Here is a 19,087-nt window from a genome sequence, read left to right on the forward strand (position 1 = left end):
CATATAAGTTTAATCATCTAAACATTTGAATTTTTATAAACTCTTAATTTATTATTTAAAAGTTTTTGAAATTTTCTAGAAATTTTACTAGTACAAAAATAAGTTTTTCCAAATACAGTTCATTTTATGTGAAGTTCTGTCAAACATTAGATGCACCAAAGAAATCTATCTTTTTCTTGGGTAGTGAGATTGATGTGAACAACACAATCTATAAAAGGCTAAGAGTAGTAGATTGGGGACCTAGGAAATTCTACATTTAAAGATGGCCCACGGCCATAAAATTTGCTCATGACTTCATTCATATAAAACCATTTTTGCTAATACTTAAAAATTAACAATATTTAAATTTGTTCGATACAACCAATGTTTTAAAAATCGGACCGGCAAGCGAACCGACGACGTTACTGGTTCACGGTTCAACTGGTCCAACCGGTCGAACCACCGGTCTAACCGTTTTACTGTTGCAAATATATATAAAAATATATTAAATTTAGTAAATGATTTACAATTAATAATATATCACAAAACATTCAACCTTATAGATAATTAGTGATGTATAAATATAAATAATATTAAAATTTAGTAAATATATTCAGATATATATTTAGTATTAGTTAGTCTAGATAAAAAATTTAATATTTCATGTATTAAAATAGATAATGTTTATATTAATTTAAGAAAATTTATTTCGTAAAATAATATATAATTAAATACAAATTAAGTACTTATTAATTAGTTTAGATAAGATTATTCATTAATGTCAATAGCTAGGGTATATAAATTACTTATGTAATATAAAAAAATTATTTATACTAAATAATGAATCTTATATGATACTAATAATAATATAGGTGGTAAGTAGAGCATCATTTAAATATAAAGGATGATAATTATATATTATAATTAACAATTATATTAAAGAATAATAAAATTAAAATGAATTATTAGTTTTTGTAGATAAAATTAATGGTTAATGTATAAAATATTTAATGTTCAAATTGTTCAATGAGCCCATGTGGTGGAGTGGTAGAGGTCTTCTTAACTAGAAGAGAGGTAATGAGTTCAACCTCTACCAACAACAAATTTTAAAAAAATTTGAAAAAAAATAGAAAACCGGTTTTCGGTTCACGGTCCAACCGGCCGGTTCCACCGGTTCACGGTGGTTCAATGCAGTGGTGGTTTAAAGGGGTGAACCGGACCGGATTGGATACAACTATATTTATCAAGTGGTCCGGAGAAGATGGCAGAATTGTTGGCGGAAGTTTTTGTGGGCCAGATCGACGAGAGAGAATAAAATAGAGACCCCTTTTACTTATATTATTCTCTGGCATTTTTCTTTCTATCCGCTTCAACTATTTATTATAATTTTTTTTAAAACAAAAGATAAAAATTGAATAGCCCTATTTTTTGTGGACGAGGGAGTATGATATACTACATACTATAAATTAAAAAAATGCATTATTTAATTATGTACATAACAAATTGATAACATGAGTTATTTAATCGTGGACCGATAGAGAATCATATTATCGCGGTACAAGTTAAGTTATTCCTCATTTTGAGTGAAAAAAATAGTTACAAGGGAAATGACTATTTTTTTGTCCTTTAAAAAAATTATTTTCAATCTTCTTCTTTGCAAATACTGTAGAAGTTTTACTGAAAATATGAAAAAGGAAAATCTGCAGTCAATTTCGTATAAAAGAAATTGTTGATGTCTTTAAACATTTCAACAAACTTCATTAGATGTCCAGATCAAAATATAATTTTCTTGAATATTTGTAAAAATATCATAAATTTTCTTCAAAATTACAACAAACAAATGGAACATATTAGTAACTAGAACATACAACAAACAAAAAAAACAACATACGAAATTACTTAAAAATATAATTTTCTTGATAGAGGTATGCCAAATCATTACAACATTGCGAAATTTAATTTTTGTTGATCTATTCTTAATCTGAAGATGACATAGGCATTGACAAGGGTGAAGGAGTGACATCTACTTATCAGGGCTGGGGGAGATGCCAAATAAAACAATGTTGTATACTCATTATAGATTACTATATTCATAAAAACTAGTGATAAAATAATTTTATCAGAAATCTACCCATTTTAGATATTGTAAAGGCGGAAATTACAAAAGTACCCTTCTGCGTGATCCTTTCCGGTGCTCCCGACTCTTCTTTCTCAGCAGCAAAGAAATCCTTTCCTTTTCATCGCCATGTCTCTCAACTGCTGGGCTTCTCTCTCCCCCCACCTTTCATGTCTCTTTCTCCCTCTCTCTCTAGGTTAGCAATAAAAATAGCTATCTGTTCTTTTTTAATATGCTTGTTTATTCGCAGGTGAGCTGCATGTAAGAAGCAAGAATGTTGGGGGCATTGCAAAGGTGCAAGAATTGATCACAAAAACTGGAGTTTCATCGACTATCACTTCTCCTCTTGCATCTCTCCAAACGGGCAACTGGGTTAAGCTCATTTGTGGAGCTAGCTTTGAGGTATTTTTTACATCACGCCATTTATCTGAATTTTACAGTCATAATCTTACATAGTATCTAAAATATAATTAGATAAAATTATTATAGATGGTTTCATGCTCTTTGTATTTATTTATTTATATGTGTTTTAGGATGTAGCTGATATCAGGAATCTGTCTCTGGTTTACACTCTTGCTGGAGGTACAACAATTCAAATTTCCCCTAAGGTTTTCTTAATTGCCATCATTTAAATGTTTGCATTTTTTCGTTTTAGAAACTTTGTAGACGAGGACTGACAATTATAGGATAAATAATTTGGAGTATTTAGGTGCAACTACCCCAAGATTAATTTTTGGAACTACAAGTGATAGTAAATTAGTTCCTTATTCAGTTTTCATTCATCTTAAATAGTTTTAGTCCATTTTCTTCATCTATGGTGCATCAAATTTTCATTTGCCTTAATATAGTGGTGCTCAATGCTATTTTATTACTATAATGTAAATAACAGTATAGTAGGAAAATCGTGTCTCAAAATTGTGCATAAAGGGGAAGAGGGTTATATTTGTGTGTGTTGGAGGATAAAGTACGAAAGCTTCTACATCCCACATTTCCCTCACTGAAATAGTTTGAGCTTTGAGTAAATGAAATCACTATCTATTTATGCCAATGCTCAGTAGCTAGTCTTCTTATTAGAGAGAGTTCTAGGTTCTGTAACTCGTTTAATAGTGTCAACTTTCTGAAATATCATAACATTTTATCTCAATCGTTTGGTAGCCTAAGTTCATGTAATGTAATGCTGGAGCAGTTTTCGAAGATTTTTGGGTTGGGTTATGTAATTTGGAGTGTCTTCTAAAAGTATGCATTGCTTGTGTGGTGTCGCAGTTGACTGCATTGATTGTGCTGCTGAGGCATCTGTTGTCAATGCTGTAAACGATGGAATTGAAGCAGCACAAGCTATTCTCCCCATACGAAGGCCATGGGTGATGATCAGTGTGAATGATGGTGAAGATCTGCACTTTCGTAAAGCTGGTATCTCTGCTCCCTAAGCTGTGAAACTTGTAGATTTATATGTGCTTTTAAGTAGACTTCATTGTTGAAGCTTGTGCGTACTGCATAAAAGCTGATGTTTTTTTTTGCCAGAATTCGATCCAGATGATTGTCCACCAGATTGCCCAAGGCCATGTGAGAATGTTTGCCCTGCCGATGCAATCTTCTCAAATTTGGGCAAAGCTGGTCCATCCAAGGTTTGTTTACATTTTTTCTCAATTTATTTTATGTAACTATGTCAATGCTTTGTATTTACCGTTTCAACTAGGGCGTGTTAGCTGAACGATGTTATGGACGATGTTATGGCTGTGGCCGGTGCTTGCCTATTTGCCCGTATGATAATATAAGTAAGCCCCTTTGTTCTCGCATATGCTTTCAAATGTCTTTCTCTTCTAAATCTCTACCCGTGTCACTATCATTTCTACCAAACTTGTTGCTATATTTTCTTTGAGATACCTATTTAGTCTACCGTGGCAGGAGCAATTACATATGTACGAGATGTTGCTGCTACAGCTAAACTTATTCAACGGGATGAAGTCGATGCAATTGAAATTCACACTAGTGGAAGGTACTTCAGTGCACGTCAAACTAGTTATACTCTACAATGTTCAAGTAATATATTTTACTTTTCACAAGGTTGAAGTGGAGTATGATTTAGGCTTAGAAATTGTTGAAATTCTTGAGTTACAAAGAAAGGAGTGACTGCAGGAGCAGACTTTTGTATTAGTAGTCGACTATTGCCTACCTGCATTCTGAAACTCAATACGAACTTTTTCCTCACATGTCTGATCTTCTGTTTCTACTATATTAAGAAGGAAAAAAATAACCCATATGTTTTGTCTCTATGAATTGAGAAGTATTTATATGTTGATATTGGTGTGTTAAATTTTGTTAAATAATGTAATTATCGTTCGTAGGCAGCCGGAGTCATTCCAAGAACTCTGGAGTGGTCTCGGAGATTCCATTCACAAGCTGAAGCTTGTTGCTGTGGGTGAATCCTTCTTTTTACCACATTATGATTATCAGAATATAACAACACAAAAGTTTTGAGTTGTGGTTTTTTTGGTGTGCGTGTGTGTAATTAGGTTAGCTTGCCTGACTTGGGGGATCTGACTATACCCAATGGATTCTATGTAGGCAACAATGAAGACGAGCCTCCATTGCCTCAATTTATGGCAGGTTCCATTGTCGTAAAGCCTATCCCCCTCCATCCCCCGCATACAAACGGGTTGATCCTTATTCGTGCCTAGATATTTTGATGTAAATAGAAATTTATCTTGTTGAAATGGGGCATGGATTGGGAAACTAAAGAAAACAATAAAAGAATGTTTCACATTCGTGCTTGTGCTAACTGTAGTTGGATGGCCGCCCTATGAGCGGAGATATTGGCAGAGGTGCAACGAGGGAAGCAATCAAATTTGCTTTACATTTAGCATCTCTCGAAGACAAGCCATAAGGTTTGGTGAACTTTCTATTCTCTTCTTAGTGCACTTGTTGATTCTTTAGGAATATCTCCTTTTTCGTGAAGGAATACATTTTTCAAGAAGATACGTGAACAATTTTAATATTTTCGTCGAACATTATCATGAAAATTATACCACAGGTTTTCTTCAACTAGCTGGCGGTACAAATGCTCACACGGTAGAGGGGCTCAAAAAGGAGAGGCTATTTCGAACCACCAGCATATCCAGTACTAAATTACTAACAACTCGGTTTAATTTGGTACAAATAGCCCTCTTATGTTTAACGGGGTCTATTGCAGATGATTCGAAGGGTGAGAAGGCCCCTCTCAACTCTCCTGAAACATCGCATGCTTTGATAAGTGGAGTAGCTTTTGGTGGCTATGCACGAAACGTAACCTTTTCACTAAAGCTTCTTACTTTTCGAATTTGTTCTAGCTGGCCTAGGAACAGTGAATCAAGTTCATTGCTGAAACCTTTTCCATCCTCATGTAGATAGTCGGGAGGGTTCTTAGCTCGTTACAGTCGGACTATGGCTATGCACGTCTTGAAGATCACCCGGACCATCTTCTCAAAGCAATCAAGGAGTCTCTTGCTTTGGTTGGGACTGTGAAATGCTACAATGCAAATTAGGTCCGTACTCGACCCTTTTGGTTCGGATCCTTTTATTTAGGCATGGGTATTGGTTATTAACTGAACTGATCTACAACCCGATAACGGTATGTGTATAACATTTTTAGAAAATAACTGTAGTAACGAGTCCATAGTTTTTCCGAAGGCTCTTTTATTAACTTCTGGTTGGATAGTGTTTTAATGCACAATTAGTAAAAATAATAGAGAGGAAGAGAAAGGAAGTGGAAGTAATGTTAGTGGAGAGTGAAGTCCATATTATTAGTAATGTAGTTGGATTTCCAAAATTTAAAATTTCATACTTTTAAGGAATTGACTAAAAAGGAAATAGTAGTTCATAGTATTTTTTAGGGCAGAGGGAGTAGATATAATATATGTATGCAATTTTCCTAAAATAAAAGCAAAAACTCTAAATAAATATGCAATTGAATTATTTTTCATTCATTGTTTTGTATGAACAATTGTTTTGTATGAACAGACGTTTGCAGATACCTTGAGTAGCTTGGAGATCCAAACTATCTTGACTGAATTCCACCCCGACGACCCAACTGATGTTCGTTTACAGTCCGCCATATATATCGCTGTAAATCTAGAACCGGACAGTACTCTAATAATCAACCATCTAAAAGGGAATACGAGTCGCTTATACAATACACATATCTTGTGTACACACTTGGTCTCGATACAATAGAGACCCATAGTCATTAAGTTCTTAAATTATACTCCATCCGTCCCATAGTAGATGTCACACTTGGGAGATGACATGAGATTTTAGGAGATCTTATTTTGTGTGTTAAATGGTGAGAGAAAATATAATTTTATAATTGATGTGAGAAAAGAACTTTTTCCAAAAAAGGAAATGAGACATCTTTTGGGGACAAACTAAAAAGGAAAGTGTGACCTCTACTATGGGACGGGGAGAGTATTTCATATATACATTAGTGAAATGACTGACAAAATCAAATCTAATCTAAATACACGGCAATCATATTTCATATGAAAGAATGAAGTTTCTGGGTTTCTAAGACAGTAAAATCTGGTAAGTTTATTTGATAATAATTTCGATACTCATAACGAAATTTGGCTACTTGAGCTCACGCGAACGAGCTCATTATTGGTCACACGGAAAACCGTGAGTTTAATCGTTACTTTTCACAACGGTAACTGGACAGGGAGCATTGTTCACAACATAGTTGCTAACACTGCCCATAAGCACCCTGCAAAGTTTACAGAAACCAATCAATCAGTCAATTGAAATTTGTTCAAAATTCATTTCTTCTTATCATAGAAATTTGAAAAGAACTTAAAAACTATATTGGCTAGTGACCGCGCATAGAATTATGAACATCTTTGTATCGTTCTTGTGTAAAGTAAGAGTTGAGTTGAATCGAACCTTTGGATCTTTCCAAGGCCTCTATTGCCAATGGCAAGTGAGTCGAGAGGAATGTTGTCGACCGATTGACATAACTTTTCACGAGCATCGCCCCAGTAGATTTTCAAGAGCACAACTATCTGAAACATTTAGGCACAATGAGTAACATCACATTTTTCATTATGGAAAATTTAACTTAATATTTAGATGGAAGTAGGAAAGAAAAAGTACTTCTTTCTGCTTTGATGCAGTGGTGACGATGTCAAGTGATTCAGGGTCAGGGGTAATACCGTACTTCTTCATGATAGTTGAGTTTGTGAAATCACTCAATGGAATAAGAGCTAACAAAGATAAGCAAATAAATTAAACATTTGTTCACACTTGATGATCAAATTCATTTTTATAAGTAGTGAAATTAGTAATAATCGTTATGATTGGTAATCTTTCAGCTACACCACTCCTACTTGTAGACAACTCCTTTTTTCAATAATGTCACGTTTTAATTTTATCAAACTGCCAATACAATATTTCAATATTTGACTCATGACATCTTATAAAAAAAATTTGAAAAAATCATGAAGGTGGCATCATTAAATTTTTTTTGACATTATTGGAAACGCAAATAGCTAAGCACTGCTTAGGATAAGGCTTTGAAAAAAATAAAAAATAGGAATCATTTTGAGTTGTTATAATGTGAAAATTTATCAATGATTCATCAACTTTATTGAATGAACACGCAGATCAAATTCCTTATATATACTTGATTCCAACTTTTAAAATAACTGTTTTGAAATGTATTTAGCCTCTAACATATTGGCCATGGCTATAAGATGTTATAGAGGCAGAACGAAACGAACAATATCATATTAATGTTGAAAAAAGAGGGGTCGGGTTGGAGGCATACGTGAACCGGTGGTTTCCCAGAGCTGCATCTCGCCAGATTCATAATGGCCGTCCGGGCGCACGACCACCATAATGAGGTGGTCGCCCTTCCTCGCCAGATTATCGACGGCCCATCTCAGAGCTTTATTGCTGCACGGCGAGAAATCTACGGCCACGCCTACTCTCCTTGTGTCTCCCATCTCTTCTCTCTCTTTCTCACGTTTCTCTCTTGTCTGCATGTTTTATTCACGAAAATGCATGTTTATAGGGGGAAACATAGAGAGATTGTGTTTGAATTAGTCATCCATCATAATTTATTTTCGCCTTTATTTTGCACCATTGCATTTCCAACCTTAATTCAAGATGCTTACTAACAATATAAATTGATAAAAAAAAGCAATCAACTGTGTAATAATGGAGTGCTCATTTCAGTTGGAAGAAGCTCGGCTAGAAAGGAGTTCGGTAAGCTCGGCTTACCGAGCTGGAACTAGCCTGGTACTAGCCGAGAAGAAGAAGAAGAAGAAGAAGGCGGAAGCTCGGTATGGAAGCTCGGTATGGAAGCTCGGTATGGAAGCTCGGCGTTGAGCTGGAATGAGCCGAGAAGGAAGAGCTCGGTTGTAAGCCGAGAAGGAAGAGCTCGGTTGTAAGCCGAGAATGAGTTCGGTCTTGAACCGAGGAAGGAGTTCGGACTTGAACCGAGAAGGTAGAAGCAACCTAGCCGAACTAGCCGTTGGAGCAGCAGTTAGTTAGCTGAGATATAGCGGTTATTCTTCTTGCTTTCTTGATTCTTCTTGTAGTTGGTTAGTAGCAGTTGCTACGTGATTATAGAGCTTTAAATAGCTCACCATGTATGTAGTTTAGGATAGAGTTTAATCAATAAAGAGTTTTCCAGTTTTCTCTCCAAGATTATCATCTTCAATACTCAAAGTGTGAGTGTGTGTGTTTCCTGCATTGTGTGATCTCATACAACAGTGAGTGTGTGTGTGATCTTATTGAGTGTGTGAAAGCCTTGTGTGCGTAAATCCCAACAAGTGGCGCCGTCTGTGGAAAAGGGATTTTGAAGCTGATTTGCAGAGGATCAAACGGTTTCAGAGATGGCAGCAAGGCTTGATGCAGAGAAGTTCACATGCAAGAATGATTATGGCCTGTGGAAGATGAAGATGAAGGCGATCTTAATTCAACAAGGCTTGGCGGCAGTTCTTGCAAAACCAGATGAGAAAGGAAAGGCTCCAGTGCTTGATGAAAAAGCTCAGGCAAAGATGGAGGAGATGCAGCTCAAGGCACATTCTGCAGTGATTCTGTGCCTTGGAGATAAGGTCTTGAGGGAAGTTCAAGAAGCCAAGACTGCGGTGGAGATCTTGGACAAGTTAGATGAAGTCTACTTGGCCAAATCCTTGGCTAACCGGCTGTATCTCAAGAAGAGGCTGTATGCCTATAGTTTTTCTGGAGATAGGTCCATCATTGAGCAGCTAGAGGAGTTCAACAAGATCATTGATGACCTGGGATCTGTTGATGTCAAGATCTCAGATGAGGATAAGGCCATTCTCACATTGAATGCCTTACCTAGCTCGTATGACCAGCTAAGTGATGCAATTATCTATGGAAGAGATAAACCTATCACCTATGCAGAAGTCTATTCAGCCTTGATGGCCAAAGAACTCCAGAAAACAGCCAACAGAGGCTCTGCAAGCTCCAATGTTCAAGCTGCAGAGGCCTTGAATGTGAAGAAGTTCAAGAAGCAGAACTTCAAGAAGAAGTTTGAGGGCCCTAAACCCTCAAGTTCAGATGCTCAGAAGGAAACCAGAGCTTGCTATTGGTGCAAGAAACCTGGACATTTGAAGAAAGATTGTCATGCATGGAAGAGAAAGATGGCCTCAGAGGGACACAATCAATCTGATTGTGTGGAGAGTGCTGATCCCCCTGCTCAACTCATGAATATCAGTGACAGTGGGGTCAGTCATAGGTGGATAATGGACTCGGGGTGCAGCTTCCATATGTGCCCCAATAGAAGCTGGTTTCATGATCTTCAAGAAGCATCGGGTACGGTTGTTCTTGGTAATAACCACATTTGTCAGATCAAAGGAATAGGGAAGGTAAAGCTAAGCCTACAAGATGGCTCTATAAAGATCCTAACTGGGGTGAGGTATATTCCAGAAGTAAAGAGGAACCTCATCTCATTGGGAATGCTGGAACAGAAAGGGTTCACCATATTGATGAGTCAAGGAAAATTGTTTGTGAAATCTGGAGAGGCAGTGATGATGGAGGCTGACAGAGAGCATATTCTCTATTATCTGAAGGCTAAGGCTGTTGATGGAGAAAGCAATGCAGTGTCAGATGATTCCATAATGCTATGGCACAAGAGATTGGGCCACCCAGCCGAAGGAAGCTTGAAAGAACTCATCAAGAAGGGTCTGATCTCTGGAGATTTCAACAAGATGGACCCCTGTGAGCAATGTATACTTGGAAAGGCTAAGAAGGCACCCTATCCTACAGGTATTCACTCTTCTACAGCCCCTTTAGACTACATACATAGTGATCTTTGGGGGCCTTCACCGGTGTGTTCAATTGGTGGAGGAAAGTACTATCTAGCTATCATTGATGACTATACAAGAAAGTTGTGGGTATATATTCTTAAAGAAAAATCTGAAACACTCACAAAGTTCAAGATATGGTGTAAGGAGGTTGAGCTAGAGAAGGGTAGAAGTGTTAAATGCTTAAGGACAGACAATGGCCTAGAGTTCTTGTCTGCTGAGTTTGATCTGTTCTGTAAAGAGAAGGGTATGAAGAGGCACCGGACTGTTCCTGGTAATCCTCAGCAAAATGGTGTTGTGGAGAGGATGAATAGGACAATCCTAGAGAGGGTGAGGTGCCTACTTCTTGGGTCTGGTTTGAGCAGCAGATTCTGGGGTGAGGCTGTGTATACAGCAGCCTATCTCATCAATAAATGCCCATCTACTGCCCTGAAATCTGAAACTCCTGATTACATGTGGTATGGAGCTCACAGTGACTACTCAAAATACAAGGTGTTTGGGTGTGCAGCCTATGCTCATGCTAGGCAAAGTAAGCTTGAAGCTAGGGCTCTGAAATGTATCTTGCTGGGGTATCAGAGAGGTGTTAAGGGGTATAGGCTCTGGTGCATTGAGCCCGGTAAGCAGAAGGTCTTGGTGAGTAGGGATGTGGTGTTCTTGGAGGATCAGATGCCATTCCTGAAAGATAAGCCGGACTCAAATGAAGATGAGGGTGATTTCTTCAAGGTGGAGCCTGTGGGGGTTGGCCTAGGAGCAGGTGGAGTCATTGACTCAGGGAGTGAGTCTGATTCAGATAAAGAAGTGGCTCCAACTCAGGGCAACCAGGCTGGTGAGTCTATATCAGACTCCATCAGAAACTATCAGCTTGCAAGGGACAGAGTTAGAAGAGAAACAAGGCCACCAACAAAGTTCTCTGATGTTGTGTATTATGCTCTGTGTGCAGCTGAAGGTATTGATGGTGCAGATCCACTCACATATAAAGAAGCTATGCAGAGTAAAGATAGAGAAAGATGGGTTGAAGCCATGAATGAGGAAATAGAGTCTTTACTCAAGAACAAAACATGGATTTTGGTGGACAAATCCAAGCTGAATACAGATGGAAAGGAGAGGAAGCTGATCAGTTGCAAGTGGTTGTTTAAAAAGAAGGTAGAAACCACTGATAAAGACAGAATCAGGTTCAAGGCAAGGCTGGTGGCTAGAGGCTTTACACAGCAGGAGGGAATCGATTTCAATGAAGTGTTTGCACCTGTTGTGAAGCACACTTCGATTAGGATTCTATTGGCTGTGGTGAATCAGCTTGACTGGGAGCTACAACAGCTTGATGTGAAGACAGCCTTCCTCAATGGAGATCTAGAGGAAACTATCTTCATGGAACAGCCAGAGGGCTATGTGAAGATTGGAGAAGAAGGCAAGGTGTGCCTGTTACAGAAAAGTCTTTATGGACTTAAGCAAAGTCCTAGACAGTGGAATAAGAAGTTTGATGCACAGATGAAGAAGATTGGCTTCTCCAAGTCAGAATATGATGATTGCATCTACATCAAGAAGGCAGGCAAGACTCCCATTGCCTACCTATTACTCTATGTGGATGATATGCTACTTGCAGGGCCTTCTATGACAGAAATTCAGAAAGTTAAACAAGATCTGAAGTCAAGCTTTGAAATGAAGGATCTAGGAGAGTCAAGGAAGATCCTAGGCATACATATTCAGAGAGATAGAGGCTGCAAGAAGCTGTGGATGCTGCAAACTGACTATATTGAGAAAGTTTTGCAGAGATTCAAAATGGAAAATGCAAAAGCTGCATCAACTCCTCTGTCCCAGAGTTTTAAGCTATCAAAGGAACAAGCCCCTAAAACTAAGCAAGAGGCTGATGAGATGGAGGCTATCCCTTATGCTAGTGTGGTTGGAAGTGTTATGTACACTATGATTTGTACAAGACCAGATTTGGCTCATGCTATCTCAGTGACTAGCAGATACATGGCAGACCCAGGAAAGGAGCATTGGAATGCCCTTAAGTGGATATTGAGGTACATGAAGTCAACTAAGGACTGGGGGATTGTGTTCAATGGCTGGGAAGGTGAATCTGAGGAGGTTGTGCAGGGCTATTGTGATGCAGACTATGCTGCAAACCTGGACAACAGAAAGTCCCAAACAGGTTATCTTTTCACCATGTTTGGTACTGTAATCAGCTGGAAGTCAGGGTTGCAAAGTGTTGTTGCTCTCTCAACAACAGAATCAGAGTATATAGCTCTCACTGCAGCTGTACAGGAGAGTTTTTGGATTCAGGGAGTGATTTCTGACTTTGGTTTTGGCCAAAAGACAATGGTGATTCATTGTGACAGCAACTCAGCTATGTGCTTGGCTAAACATCCGGGTTTTCATGAAAGGAGCAAGCACATAGACATAAAGTTGCATTTCATTAGAGATGAGATTGAAAAGGGGAGAGTGAAGGTGATTAAGATTAACACCTTGCACAATCCGGCTGACATGCTAACAAAGTCTCTAGGTAGAGACAAGTTTGATCATTGCAAGAAATGGATCAATGTTTGTGCAAGAACTGAGATGAGCCCTCAGGTGGAGAATTGTAATAATGGAGTGCTCATTTCAGTTGGAAGAAGCTCGGCTAGAAAGGAGTTCGGTAAGCTCGGCTTACCGAGCTGGAACTAGCCTGGTACTAGCCGAGAAGAAGAAGAAGAAGGCGGAAGCTCGGTATGGAAGCTCGGTATGGAAGCTCGGCGTTGAGCTGGAATGAGCCGAGAAGGAAGAGCTCGGTTGTAAGCCGAGAAGGAAGAGCTCGGTTGTAAGCCGAGAATGAGTTCGGTCTTGAACCGAGGAAGGAGTTCGGACTTGAACCGAGAAGGTAGAAGCAACCTAGCCGAACTAGCCGTTGGAGCAGCAGTTAGTTAGCTGAGATATAGCGGTTATTCTTCTTGCTTTCTTGATTCTTCTTGTAGTTGGTTAGTAGCAGTTGCTACGTGATTATAGAGCTTTAAATAGCTCACCATGTATGTAGTTTAGGATAGAGTTTAATCAATAAAGAGTTTTTCAGTTTTCTCTCCAAGATTATCATCTTCAATACTCAAAGTGTGAGTGTGTGTGTTTCCTGCATTGTGTGATCTCATACAACAGTGAGTGTGTGTGTGATCTTATTGAGTGTGTGAAAGCCTTGTGTGCGTAAATCCCAACAAACTGTGTAGCTTTAATTTCCTCTAAAACTAGTTTTAACTTTTTTTTTAGTTACAAAGCTTTTTAACCATTTATTTCTTGAGAAATAAGAGACGAAACAATGGTCTAATATCCAATAATAAATTAAGAAGAATCAAATCAAGAAGATAATTATTAGAGTTAGAATATATTTTTTATATAGCAAGAATTGGATTATCTATACAAATACAATGTAATCTTTAAAATACTCAATGCTCCTTTTCACATTTCAATTCTATTTTCTAACATTAATAAATTATTGATTAAAAGCTTCCTTCCAAGATATATTCTTCTGTAAGTTTATTATGCAACTTTCTGGGTCATAGTTTATCCCATTTACGTTGATTGGGAGGAGAATTGATAAAATTAAGCCCAAATTCTTGATTAGAATCAAAGTCATCAATTATATATAGATATCTAAACTAGGAAATCAAAGAAACCCAAACATCTAAACCACACCACTAAATCCTCTATTACACAATCATGTTAAAAGCGACGACTACTGGAAATGGTGCAAGAGAAAATAAACCGTGGAGAAAAAAGCCCCTGTGAAGATGAAAACCAGCAACACCACAGCCAAGCTAAAACCAGCAATCCCAAACTGACTCCTATGATAAAACTCACTCATCCTCACCCAACAAACATCCCTTCTCCTCCTTTGATGCTTACTTATCTCCTCACACAAACCCCTGTAATAAAACTCATCTCTCGTCACATCCACATGCAGCCTCTGCAGCAGGAACACAATCTCCCTCTCCCTCTCATGCCCATTGATCAGAATCTCCCTCTCCTGCACCACCCTCACGTCCCTCTCCGACCGGATCAGCCCCTCCAGCAGCACGACGTAGGATGTCACATGCTTGCTGCATCCATTGCTGCAATGCTCCATTGCTATCAAGTTCCTGAACAAGACTTCAGTGTAGCTGTGGATTTCAAGAGGTGGGATGCTGAGTCTCCCATTGAAGAAGCTTATGTTGTCTGTCGCGGCCCTCTCCACGCGTATCCCTAGAGAGACGAGGCGCGAGGCCTGTGGGATGTAGGTGTGGCCTATGTTTGGGAGTGTGACAGCATGTGTTGAGTGTGTTGGGAGATAATGCTGCCTGATTAGGTCTAGCAAGTGATGTGTTTGGGGTGTGAGGATTTTTTTTCGTTGTTTTCGGGGATGAGTTTCTTGAAAAAGAACAATGCAAGATCAATGAGTGAGAGATGGCAGTGTTTTGGGATAGGGACTAAGTGGAAGATTTGATCAAGGATGAAGAATGGGATTTAATTCTCATACAAAATGAGGTCACACCTCAGGTGGGAGAGGCTGTCGGTCGAGGTGAAGCAGGGGTCGTCTCTTCGTCTGAGGCTCTTGTAGGCGTAGTTAAGGAAGAGCTGGATGATGAAGCAGGAGTCGAGGAGGAGGAGCTCAACGAGGCAGTCGCCCCCCATTGGGATTGGCTGGCCGTAGAATTTTCTTGCCTTTTGCTCCACTTGCCTTAGGGACTTGATGCAGGTGTCTAGGGTGGCCTCGGAGTTGGGGGCTCGGGCGATGAGCGCGTTGAGGTAGCGCCATTTTTGATCCTCCATGGGCATGAGGGTGTGGTTGGTGGTGGTGTGGTGGAGAGGGCCTATTGAGAGTGTGGTTGGGAAGTATTTCTCTTCATTGCCTTTGTAGAGCTCTTCTGGAACTTTGCATACACAGTTTGAGAGAGAAATGTGTTCCATTTTTTGTTTGATTGAGGATAGGAGAGCATCCTCATGCATGATGTCAAGTGTCACATGTTTTGGGCTTTCTCCCTCTATCTCCATTTTGAGAGAGAGGGATGAGGTTCTTGATATTGACAAAGAAGGTAAAGTGGCTCTTATAGAAAAGTGAAAACAGAGTAGATTAGTGAGATCAAGAAAAGAAATCAATGCAAGTTCTCATAGAGTGAAAATGTGATAATGTAGAAGTGGAGATAGGTGTGTTTCAATGAAGGAGTAGTTGTTGCATTAGTTTTTGTGTTGTTTTGGAAATTTTATAAAGGGAGAAGTTGTGGTTGAGTATCAAAGGTTGCTTGAGGAAGAGGAGAAGAACAAAGTTAATAAAGGATTTGCGGTGATGGAAATCAAGGAATTAATGAGATTAGTGTTAGGAATTCTTGTATTCATATTGCTCCGTAGAAGAAAGCTAGGAATTCTCTCTACAGAATTTTACGTATTTTCTCTCTAATGTTAAGCTATTTTGCTTCTGCCACAATGGAGAATAAATAACCATTATATATATAGACAAAGAGTCATTAGAGTTTCATAATTGTTGGGCTTATGGACTAATTATAATTGTAGCCCAACTATAATTATTTAATCCATATTAATCTAATCTAGACCATATCCTTTCAATTAGTTCTATTTAGCATGAAAGCTTTAATGCAAACTAGTAATTTAAGAGATGGGTATATATTCATTTAGCAAAGTTAGCTCCACTAAAGGAAAATAATAATAATATTTAAAATAAGCCTCTAAGCTTAGTGTATAAGGAATCAATAAATTGCTTTAGACGTTGGAATTGGTTTGAGAGTCTACTTTAACGAAATCTCTACAACAAAACAAGATCTAACTTTTTTTTCCCAACATTGCTATGTAGTTGAAAGTGTTGAATCGATTTATAAGTTATTTATTTATTTATTTCCTTTTGAAAATATTAACGAAAAATATGTTTAAGTTTCAATTGGCATAACTTCTTGGTAAATTCACTACCAAATTGTTGATTTGTCATCGTATATTTGGAAAACAGCCTTAATTTTGTATTGATTCATTTGTCATTACTACTTTTTTGTTTACTAAGTACGTGTTTAATTGATGAGCTTTATATTTTTTAATTGCTTTCTGTTGAACGTAACCTTGATTGGATCCAAATGAAACAGTATGTGACATCTAAAGGCTGCAAATTTTCTAATTTCATGACTTAAAAGTGAGAAAATAGCACGCAAAAGTTCTGCATTTTTTCCGAAATAGTTTCCCACATCTATTTGAAGACATATTTGCTAAATTTTCAGTTTCGTCTAATTTTGCTAACGAGTTGAATTATGATAGTATATTTTAATGCAACTTTGACCTAATTAACTTAATTCTGTCATTCATAACCATACGAAAATCCAAATTTGCCAAATCAACTGCCTTTATTTGCTAGAATATTCTTACTTATAGAAATACTGTAGATTTGAATATGATAACTAAATTTTACGGAAATATAGTCTTGGTAGCAAAATTAGATTAAATAAAAAATTTAGTAATTTTCATATAAATTTTTATGTCGTGCAAAACTAAATTTATTCAAAATGCACTAATTTACATACTACTATTATCCATTAAAGAGTATAAACAGTAGTACAAAATAAAAAAATCTGAATGATTGACGCAATTAACTTAATTCTTAATTATTTGTTTTGTCTTAGCCTACTAAGAAACTTATCGTTACAATTTCATGTCTTTTGTCGTGATTCCTTCGGATTTTTCCCATGACACAACGTTTAATGTTTAATTAATGATGTCATGAAAAATAATTGGCGGAGTTAAATACACAACCAAATTTGCTTGCAGGCTGAAAACATAGTACTATAATACCTCTGAATTATAAAAAGATTCGAGAAAATTCACTCTCAACAAAGAAAATTTCGAGATACATGCTTAAACTGGTATCACAAGATCACTAATATTATTGAAATTTCGAAGAATTCATTTCAATTCAAAAAAATTCATCATGTTGAGTAGTATTTCCCAAAACGAGAGATTGTGTAGCTCTGGCGCTATGGATATCGATTCTTTTAGCTGCGATGAAGATTTCTTTGACGATTTCACCAATTCAGCTCATTTGTTTCATGATGATGTGTTGAAAAGAGTTGTTTCAATCAACTCTCCAAAAAAGCAATTCAACATTCTGAATAAGTATGCAAGCAGGTGCAGAAGATTGAATGGTGACAATTTGAATTTCTCAATTTATGAGAGAGAAGGTCAGGTGATTTCCAGCCCATCTGTTGAGACTTTGATCCATTTAGGTGCTGAGAAGTTCATCAAATCCTCCTCTAAAGTGAGTGATGAGCTCTCTGTTCTTAGCCACCCTTATCCGAGCTCGGTTTTGTGCCAATCCGAGGAGGATTGTGTTGGAGTTCGTCTCGTGCAGTGCTTGCTGTCATGCGCGGAGAAGGTTGACAAGAAGGAGTACGAGGAGGCGTATAAGCTCTTGCTCGAGTGTGATAGAATGAGCTCGAGTAGAGGCAGTGTGGTGGAGAGGCTAGTTTTCTATTTCTCGGAAGGTTTGTATGAGAGGATTGATAGGGAAATGGGGCGAGTCACGCCTAAAGGGCTGGGGAAGAAGTTCGAGGATCCTCTGGTGGCCGTGAGGAGCTCGGATGAGACCATGATCGCCTTCCACAACGAGCTCCCTGTCTCTCAGATCACCAAGTTTGCGGGGATGCAAGCTGTGGTGGATAATGTAGGAGAGGCGAGGAAGGTGCATTTCATCGATTTCGAGATAAGGAATGGTATACAATGCATAATCTTGATGCAAGCTCTTGTGGATAGGCGTGGGGATCCTTTAGATGGTCTGAGGATTAGTGCTGTGTGTGTTGGTGGGGAGACGAGGGCGGGTGTTGAGGCGACTGGGAGGCGTCTGGCGAGCTTTGCAGGCTCGTTGGGGTTGTCGTTTTCGTTTGAGGTAGTTGTGGTGGAGGATTTGTTGGAGCTTGATGAGAAGAGTTTTTCTAGGGTGGATGTTGACGAGGTTGTTGTTGTGTATGCGGAATACACGTTGAGTTACATGATTGGAGGGCCGGACCAGCTTCATCACGTGATGAAGGTGGCGAGAGGGCTTAGGTTTCGCGTGATGGTGGTGGCGGAGGTGGAGGCGAATTGCAACTCTCCGGTTTTTGTGGAGAGATTTGTGGAAGCTATGTTGTTTTATGGTGCTTACTTCGAGTCCATGGCGGGGTGCGTGAGGAGTGAGGAGCATAGATGCATTGCTGAAGCCACGTGCTTTGGGTCGTCGATAAGGAATGTGGTGGCAGCCGAGGGGAGGGAGAGGAAGATCCGGCATGTGGGGATAGGTGTTTGGAGGGCCTTTTTCGCGCGTTTTGGGTTTGAGGAGACGGAGTTGAGTATGTCGTCAGTGTACCAGGCGAACCTCGTGGTGAAGAACTTCGCTTCTGGAAGCTTCTTCACCTTCGGTATAGATGGGAAGAGCTTGATTATTGGGTGGAAAGGGACACCAATGAGTTCTATCTCTGCTTGGAGGTTTGATGTGCCTAGTGATTCTAATGCTTTGTAGTACTTTTTACTTTTTGTTGTTAGCTAGTTTACTGGAAGAATTTGGTAGTAGCTTAGTATATACCAATTCTTCTTTTCCTCTTTTTTACTTTACATTTATTTTTTTTGAATGGTTTCCTGTAGTCAAATGCTTAGTACATCTATATATCATGCCCAAGATTATCTTCATTTTATGCAAATAATTTTGTCCAAGATAAATGCTTGT

The 19,087-nt window shown here is 38.4% G+C and overlaps 3 protein-coding genes and 1 pseudogene across 9 annotated transcripts; 2 read left to right on the top strand and 2 right to left on the bottom strand.

Annotated features, from left to right (window-relative positions):
• Positions 1 to 2,112: 2,112 nt before the first annotated feature.
• Positions 2,113 to 6,270, top strand: LOC121796074. 7 transcript variants are annotated; one of them, XM_042194792.1, is made up of 14 exons: positions 2,113 to 2,267; positions 2,346 to 2,497; positions 2,629 to 2,677; positions 3,359 to 3,505; positions 3,617 to 3,720; positions 3,792 to 3,870; positions 4,001 to 4,091; positions 4,441 to 4,510; positions 4,609 to 4,702; positions 4,881 to 4,980; positions 5,127 to 5,213; positions 5,286 to 5,377; positions 5,479 to 5,616; positions 6,092 to 6,270. In XM_042194792.1, exons 1-12 carry the CDS (start codon positions 2,225 to 2,227, stop codon positions 5,287 to 5,289), a joined length of 1,020 nt encoding a protein of 339 aa, XP_042050726.1. In that variant the 5' UTR covers positions 2,113 to 2,224; the 3' UTR covers positions 5,290 to 5,377; positions 5,479 to 5,616; positions 6,092 to 6,270. The 7 variants fall into 7 exon arrangements, with proteins under 7 accessions (XP_042050726.1, XP_042050727.1, XP_042050731.1 ...); XM_042194793.1 differs by having other exon boundaries at positions 5,483 to 5,616; XM_042194797.1 differs by having other exon boundaries at positions 4,661 to 4,702.
• Positions 6,271 to 6,424: 154 nt separating this feature from the next.
• LOC121796075 (universal stress protein PHOS34-like) lies at positions 6,425 to 8,069 on the bottom strand. The gene is made up of 4 exons (XM_042194798.1): positions 7,890 to 8,069; positions 7,217 to 7,326; positions 7,007 to 7,125; positions 6,425 to 6,830 (listed from the first exon to the last, which is right to left on the bottom strand). The coding sequence occupies exons 1-4, from the start codon at positions 8,065 to 8,067 to the stop codon at positions 6,752 to 6,754; spliced, it is 486 nt and encodes a 161-aa protein (XP_042050732.1). The 5' UTR covers positions 8,068 to 8,069; the 3' UTR covers positions 6,425 to 6,751.
• A 5,994-nt stretch (positions 8,070 to 14,063) lies between these two features.
• Positions 14,064 to 15,553, bottom strand: LOC121794063 (annotated as a pseudogene).
• A 1,815-nt stretch (positions 15,554 to 17,368) lies between these two features.
• On the top strand, positions 17,369 to 18,883 carry LOC121797034 (DELLA protein RGL2-like). The gene has a single exon (XM_042195770.1). It carries the CDS (start codon positions 17,369 to 17,371, stop codon positions 18,881 to 18,883), a length of 1,515 nt encoding a protein of 504 aa, XP_042051704.1.
• Positions 18,884 to 19,087: the final 204 nt, after the last annotated feature.

The sequence above is a fragment of the Salvia splendens genome, chromosome 3, assembly GCF_004379255.2.
Source record: "Salvia splendens isolate huo1 chromosome 3, SspV2, whole genome shotgun sequence".
Classification (NCBI taxonomy): domain Eukaryota; kingdom Viridiplantae; phylum Streptophyta; class Magnoliopsida; order Lamiales; family Lamiaceae; genus Salvia; species Salvia splendens.